At 38.0% G+C, this 8,231-nt stretch overlaps 1 protein-coding gene across 2 annotated transcripts in view; it reads left to right on the forward strand.

Annotated features, from left to right (window-relative positions):
• The window catches only part of Ppt2 (palmitoyl-protein thioesterase 2), a 245,101-nt gene extending 240,447 nt beyond the window's left edge, over positions 1 to 4,654 (forward strand). Inside the window, exon 5 of one of the 2 annotated variants that reach the window (XM_067766095.1) lies at positions 30 to 839. In XM_067766095.1, coding sequence (XP_067622196.1) covers positions 30 to 228 — 199 coding nt within the window. In that variant the 3' untranslated portion in view covers positions 229 to 839. Of the gene's footprint in view, positions 1 to 29 lie in introns of both variants that reach the window. The other variant, XM_067766094.1, reaches the window with a different exon arrangement.
• The last annotated feature ends 3,577 nt before the right edge of the window (positions 4,655 to 8,231 follow it).

Consider the following 8,231-nt stretch of genomic DNA (forward strand, 5'->3'; position numbering starts at 1 on the left):
TAGTAAATTCAAGTTTTTCGTCCTACTAGTCACTTCGGCTTCTTCAACGAATCTTTAGATATAATTCCCCTACATAAACGAGAGATATATACAGCGGATACAATAGGACTACAAACTCTTGAAAGAAATGGAAAATTAATTGTTGTCATTAGGCCTTTCACTCACCATCTTACATGGCATACAAATCGGCGAGTCATACGCGAGATTATACTCCCATACTTGGACTAGCTTAAAGTAAATAATAACATATTATTTCCGTGCTCATAGTAAGTTAAGGTGCATTTTGCCTTGACTAAATAATTTATATTGTGACGAATATTACCATCTCTAAGGTTATTAAATAAAGGCACAACAACAGAAACATTAAGCAAGCTACATGAACACATTAATCATCATTTACCCACATACATACAAGGCAACGAAGAGATAACTCACATACAGATGTAGTTATCGGTGGAAGTAGTACTCACATATACACGCGCATATGGCTATGCGAGAGGCTATAAACGTGTGTCTGTAGTTTATAGCTGGTAGAGTATAGCTGGTAACCAAGTAGAAAATTCTAGCCGAATAAACGTCTAGACATTTAGGCACATAGTATAAAAGCAGCGAAAGCTGAGTAATCTGGAATCAGTTTCATTTAAGCACGCTATCAGTTGCGAAGTGAAGTTTAATTGCGAAGTACTTTCAAAGTAGTCTAATAAAGACCATTTTGTAATACAGAATATTGGAGTATTTTATTCAACAGTTTAGCGATACGAACATAAGCAGTAGGTTGCAAATGAGCGGAATTTCACTAAATTCATTACAATTCGTGTCAGAAGAAGAATTGTTGAATAAATTCCGAAGATGTTGAGTACAACAAGGTCATGGCAAAGTGGAGTGAATTGAAGATCCAGCAACTGAAGAAGGAGTTGGAGAGCCGTTGATTGAATACAACCGGCAATAAACTCGAACTTCAGGCACGACTACGAGAGGCAATGGAATTAGAAGAATTTAACGTGGAAGAGTATGTCTTTCATCTTGATGGCGATGAGACAACAAAATTGGAGGGGAAAAATGAAACACCGCAGACAGTTACGAGCACAGACTTGAACATGATTTTGGCTGCAATATCTGCACAAACGTCGACAGTAACATCCCAGATAGAAACTCAACTGGAAGAACAGAAGAAATATATGGCATCCCAACTGGAATCGCAGGATACATGCATAACATCAAAGATTGAATTACAAGAAACTCGTATTTCAGAAATGTCGACACAGATTAAATCAAAGATGGAAACACAGAACAAAAGGCACGCATAACAACACAACTTGAAGCGCAAGAGGCGCGTATATCATCAAATCCCGAAGCGCGTATGGACGAGGAAATAACACAGTTTGAGGAAAAAATCGAGGCCGAGGTGGATGCTTTGAGAGGACGTATCCAGGAGTTGCAACTTAATCGCCTGGCTACTTCAGCGTAATACGAAGGTAAAAACTCCATCTTTCGACGATTCGATTCCTTTCCAGGCCTTTAAGCTACAGTTCGAGAAGACCACAGCAGTGAACAATTGGAATGCGGAAGATAAAATTGCTGCACTGTTCGTAGCGTTGAAAGGACCTGCTGCTGAGATTTTACAGACTATTCTAGAGCACGAACGGAACAGTTATGAAGCATTGATGGGCGCACTAGAGAGGCGATACGGAACCGAGCATAGGAGGCAGATATACCAGATGGAGTTACTGAACAGCTTCCAGAGGCCTGGTGAAATATTGCAAGAGTTTCCGTCGGATGTTGAAAGGCTGGCACGTTTAGCGAATGCAGACGCACCCGTGCAATACACGGAAAGGGTAAAAATCTAGGGCTTTATTAATGGAATACGGTATGTTGAAACGAAGCGAGCGACATACGCAAACCCAAAACCTACATTCACAGAAACGGTATCACATACTCTTATTCAGAAAACAGCATCGCTTCTGTGTAGGCCAGCTTTCAAAGTACGCCGTGTGGAGGTAGAAAGGCCAGACTGAGTGAACACAATATTGGAGGCACTGAAAGGATCGCAAAAGCGGAGTGAAAGAGTTATCAAATGCTTCAAATGCGGGAAGCTAGGTCATGGGTGGTCTTAAGAACAAAGCTAGAGGAGATGAGCAACTGCGAGTCAGATGTAAATATCGAATGCTAGCTCCAGCTCACATTGGTTTAAATCGCAGTTTTTTTGGCATAAAGTCAAAATTTTTACTACAAATATTTTCAAATTTAATAATGTGCCTGTTTACTTAGATGTCCATTTATACTGAAAATGTGCACAAAATGTTTCCTTTGTGCAGCGTATACATCTGGCAACGCTACAAAACCAGATGTTTTTGAAAAATATAACTTCGGTGGTGTGTATCGAAATAAATTTCAGTTTCCATTGGAATTTACTTCAAAACGCCAAGTTAAAAATTAAAAGTCTAGTATGGATAATTCAGCAAAAGGTATAAAGATTTGTGTGTTGTGAATATTTTTACATATTTATTCAATGGTTTTCTTAAAATAAGCTTTAAGTCCTGTAGCTTTCTGTGAAAAGTTAAAAGTAGACGTTTTTATTTATGTGGAGCAAAACTAGGGGGGATACTGCTGGGGACTCAAACTATTGATGCGCAATTATCTGTTGAAGTTTCTTTTTTTACGTGGTAATAATATTTCTTGGGCATATTTGCGCAAATTATCAAAAATTTGTTTACTGCAGAGCAAGTTCAGCTTTTACGTGAACATCTGTTGTCAATTTGGGTGGAAAAGAATAAGAATACCACTGAATTGATTAATTGGGTGTTAGAAAAATTAATTGGCGATATGTTAACAAAGAGCGATGTATCGGAAGTTATACAAAAAAAAAATGTTTCATAATGTGAAAAAAGGTTTTGAAAAATGCGGCATACATATGGACAGATTCAAAAGCTTACACTCGGATTGGCTTCCAACAAGCATAACTATCACAATAGATAAACCTTAAATTTCAAAAAAACTCGGAAGGCCGTCTCTAACATATGGGGAGCTAGGATCAAGACTGAAACGAAAATTTGCTGCGGACTTATCCAGGGAGCATAGTACTTCACTTTTGGTTCACGCTGCTGCAGTGTCAGCAAAAAAGTCAAAGGATAGAGATACTGCGTTTGTTTTAAATCAGACTTTAAATACTTTGGACGCATCAAATATGAAAGATAAGTTGGAGTCAAAAACTGCAATCCCTCTAACAGTGGGTGGCTTTCATAATTGTGGCTTTTGCTTTCATAATTGAAAACTCGTTCACAAAAAAGCAGTACAACGGTATTAGATCTGTAAACTTAGAAAAGAGCTGCAAAATATATATCCATGTTATAATAGTGTTTTGAAAGCTAAAACAAAGTCTAGACCTAAAGAAGTTGTCGTAACCGAAACCTCACCAAATTTACTCGACCATAAAGCATCAAGGATTTTAACTTTGCAAGAAAGCGTACTACAAAATTTTAGTGAAACAAAAAATCTTACACACATTCTCAGCTATGTGTTTGACGGCCTGTTGGCTCTTTGGGCGAAAGTGCGTCGGAGGCCACAAATAAATATTACAATAGCGATAGAAGGGTACATACTAGACAAAATTCTAGGGCTAACAACCTTACTGACGTCTTTCACAGGGCGTTGGACTCCTCAGATCCGTTAATCTCCAGTATAAGTGCCAATAAGCACAGCTGTTACAAAAAAAGAAATACCTGAAGAAGTAATATTGATGTTACGGATGCCATCTTTCGTCGAATGAAGCGAGCATAGCCTTGATGAATATTCTGTTGATGTAGATGTTCAAGACGCTCATTACTTTGATATTGAATTAGAGTTAGATGATGATTAGAATAATAACCCTTTTTTAAATAAATTTTTTGGATTTTAACTTGCTTAAGTTAACTAAATTCTCAACTTATGTAAATATAAATTTTTGATTTTGAGGTTATATGGCAGCTATGTGAAGACGTCGTCCCATTTAACAACATATTTTTCCAAAAATTTTTTTTGAGGTTATTAGCAAATGTACGAAGTTTCAAAGCTCTAACTACATTTTTCTAGTTTATGCCAAAAATATCGCGATTCGGACCACTGTGCAGCTGTGGAATGTCCCGTTTTCTATCTATCACAAATCGGAAGAAAATCGAGCAGTCTTACCGTCAAAGGAAATGTGGATGGCAAAGAACGTGTACTGACTGTAGATACGGGCGCATCTCATTCCGTAATCCGATCTGATTTGGTCAACAGGAGAGTAAAGCCATTACTTGGAGCAAGGTTGCGTACGGTCCCTGGCGAGTATAACCAAGTCCAAGAAGTGGTATGTGAGGTCTTAATTGGAAAGGCCACGATTCTACAAAAATTCGTTGTGGAGATTGTTGATGAAGTCATATTGGGAGTAAAAGGATTGTAAATAACTTTACTTGCAAAAGTAAAACCACAGTTTGAAGTTTAAGTATGAATTAATTTTATTCAAATATTGTCAGCTTATTTATACTAAATTGTTCTAAACATATTCTGACATACATATTTACTTTAAACTTTACATACCTACATATCTACATACAAATCGACGCAAATATGTACCTTCATATTTGTGTTGATTTGTGACGTCTGTGGGAAATGCAGTATCAGCAAATTTGCCTAAATGCAAATTTGGATTAGTAGCAAGGTGCACACACATCTGTATTAAATCGTATGAATTGCGCTATCAGCAACAATTAAAAATGCGCTGCTTTGTGTTGATTAAAGTTTAGACGCATTTTGTCACAGGGTGGCACATTAAGTGGTTTACACGTTTTGGCATTGCAATTGTTGGCTGTTTACACTATATCTCCTTTTTTTTCGGAATGCTTATGCATTTGGCGAATGCATGGGTATTCAATTTGAATTTACATTTGGCCAGTAAAGTTTGATAACGGGTCATGATCTGACAGAATATTGGTATCATTAATCATGCCCAAATTGAGGTTGGCGGAATGTTGTTTGGGTGGCGTAACCAAAAAAATCATATCTAATATATTTTCGCAAAACAAAGAAACAAAAATTTTTATTGAAATAAAATTTAATTGAAATAAAAGATTAAAGGCCATAAGTAAATACTTATTTGAGAAAAGAAACGAAGAAAAAACGGATTTAGCACTCATCCATTCAATGTGGCTGGTACTTTAGTACCTACATTTTATAATTCGATTTCTGTCGATCGATGTCGCTGAATCTGGTGCCTGGTGCTACATAATTTGTGGTGTTTTTTGTTTTACCAGAAGTGGCCTGCCACCATACGGAACGGTATACTATAGCGTCTGAAATGTAAATTTTGATTTTCGCACTTTATCCTTAACACCCAAGTCTCCGGGTTTGACATTTCCTAAAGTTGCCGACCCTATCAGAAACTAGTCGCTTGGAGTGAATCACATTGATTATAGCCTATCAACCAAGTTTAAATATCACCTACACCTTACAGTTCCTTTTACAAATGTGAATACGTAAGCGCATATATTTACGAGGTGAGGCTTTGGCCTTCGCAAGAACACTCAAAGTGGTGAAGCAAAAACTTTCCCAATACAGTCGAAATAATTGCCGTGTGTGCTACTACCCTAACGTAGTGGACAGTCGGACTAGTCTGAAAACTGAAGCTACGCGGTCATCCATAATGATCTCTTATATCATAAGCCCGGAAAACAGCATTTAACATCTTTCAACTTAAAATCGCTCGAATTTCATTCTAAAATATCGGTTTGTTTTAATGAAGGCTATTGAAATCAATGTTGTGAACAACAAACGTCTGCAAACTTTGGTCTACATTTTAAAAATTTTATCCAGGGTCCTTATAAAATTTTAATTATGTAGGTGCGCTGAGGATTATACGATTTGAACCCATTACGCAATGACATCCACTTAGACTGCTTATGATTTCGAGGGCGGCATCTTTGGCCTAATAGTCACTCCCTAACGTTTCAAGGTGTTTCTCTGGTGTAGCTCGGCAGCATAGCGCGACAAAAGCATCCAATGGGAAGTCTTCGGAGCTACACATAGAGCTTATAGGAAAGTGACGTCGACGAAGGTATGAGTTCAAAGTCGCAATCCTATAGCTCCTGTGATGGAATATGGTGTGAAGGTCAGGAGGCGTGGTAGCGACTGGTGGTCGGGATTGCTACTGTTCACACATCAGTAATTGTAGCTCTTAAAAACAGGCGAAAAAACTGGGATATTTATGTTTGCAAAGGTATCGCCAATCTTTAGTTGTTTTTTCTATTACGTCCGGGGCTATCGAATGAGATTCCCTTTTAAAGGAGGCTTTAGTATTTGGGTGCGTTTTTTGGAAAACCGAAGAATATAAGATATAACCCGCAAAGCCCTTGGTAAATCGGAAAACCTATCCAGAATATCAAAGTTATTTTTGCTGTTGCATGAACTTTCACCCTCTTCGTATATTCGTATTGTAATCCATCTCTTGAGTTGGCCAATTTTCCTTGTCTTCTTGTAACCAAGAAGGTCCCTGCCACCACAAAGAATTTTGGCTTAGATTCGGAGCGAGAAGTCCTCTGCTCCCCAAATCTGCCGGATTTAACACGGAGTCTACGTGCCGCCATCTTTGTGTATGATTTTTGTTATACGATGTGCCACGAACGTTGACTACGAACATGGTGGTTTTCGGATCCATGCCAGCACTATAGTTGAATCTGTTCAGAGTGTTACTTTAATGTTCGAAAGTTTCATGTTTTCAATCACAGATTCTTTTATTTCGGCTAATATAACTGCACCGCTGAGTTCGAGTCGAGGCAACGATATGGTTTTGACCGGGGCTACTCTCGTCTCGGACATCAGCACGTTGGTGAAGACTTGATCCTTGGTTTGTACCCATAGGAAAACCGTGGCGGCGTATGCCTTTTCCGAAGCATCGCTGAATCCATGTATTTCGACGCTGTCCTTTAGAGTAAAATGAACCCATCGCGGTATGCGGATATCGTTGATTTTTCCGTATTCTTGCATAAATGCTGTCCAACGATCTAGAGTAGTTTGTGATACTTCTTCGTCCCAACCCGTGTCTTCCAACCAAATATTTTGCATTATAATCTTGGCTACAATTATTCGAAAAGCTTTGCAATCGCAGAAAGCATTGCCCTTTTTGTGATGGCATCGCTGTTTCAAATGTTTAGCTGTAAAATAGAAAAGGTGGGAATGCGCGTTCCATTTAATACCTAGAGCTTTAACCATACTAGTATCTTCAAACTCTAGAAAGTCCTCTGTTAATAAATGCTGCTTCGGTATACCCTGCAGAATTTTCTTACAGTTGGACGTCCACTTCGGTAATGGAAAACCTGCCGATTGTAGAATATCAAAGTTATTTTTGACCGCTGTTGCATGAACTTTCACCCTCTTTTCCTCAATATTCCTATTGTAATCCATCTCTTGAGTTGGCCAATTTTCCTTGTCTTCTTGTAACCAAGAAGGTCCCTGCCACTACAAAGAATTGTGGATTAGATCCGGCTCGAAGGACCATGTACAAAATCGTGGTGGAAACGGCACGCACCCACGTATTTGTTATAGAATCGTTAGGCGAGAAAAAGATATGAAATTAAAAACACCAAAAAGGATTCGATTCGTTAAAGGAAATACAATGGTTTTATTCAATATGTTGAAAGGAAACAACAAGAGTTAAGAAAAAGGTATAACAAATGTTGTGAAATAGAATATTAAAATATTCGGAAAATTATATTATATTGTGGAAATTAGCACTTACGTGGACGGTAGAATCGGTGTCCCTTCGCTGGCTGCTGGACACAAAGACAGCGAGCCTCTTTGCAACATAAACCGATGAACTCACGATACAGCTCCTTCGTTGGGTTTCCCGGCAACAAAGTTGCTATACTGCGGGCTCACAGCGGTAAAAATATAATATGCCTGTGTGTATTAGTGACCACAAGCATATGTGGGTGGTAGTAAACTAAAGAAAATAAATCAAAGGAAATTATTTTACGAGGGGGGGAGGGGGGGGGGGAGATATATTTAGGCCTGTGTCCTAAATAAAAGTAAATAAACTAATTCTATATTTTGTATTTTATGTTTAAATGTTGAAAATTTTCTTATACTATTATTTTAAGCCTATTTTTGTGTATTATTATTTTCTTACTGTTTATGATATCGCTGTTTTCTATGTTGCTGGAAAATTTTTGCTTATCATATTTTCTACTCTATAGGGCCCTTTGTATCTACTATCTAACTTT

This window comes from Eurosta solidaginis, chromosome 2 (assembly GCF_040869045.1).
Source record: "Eurosta solidaginis isolate ZX-2024a chromosome 2, ASM4086904v1, whole genome shotgun sequence".
Classification (NCBI taxonomy): Eukaryota; Metazoa; Arthropoda; class Insecta; order Diptera; family Tephritidae; genus Eurosta; species Eurosta solidaginis.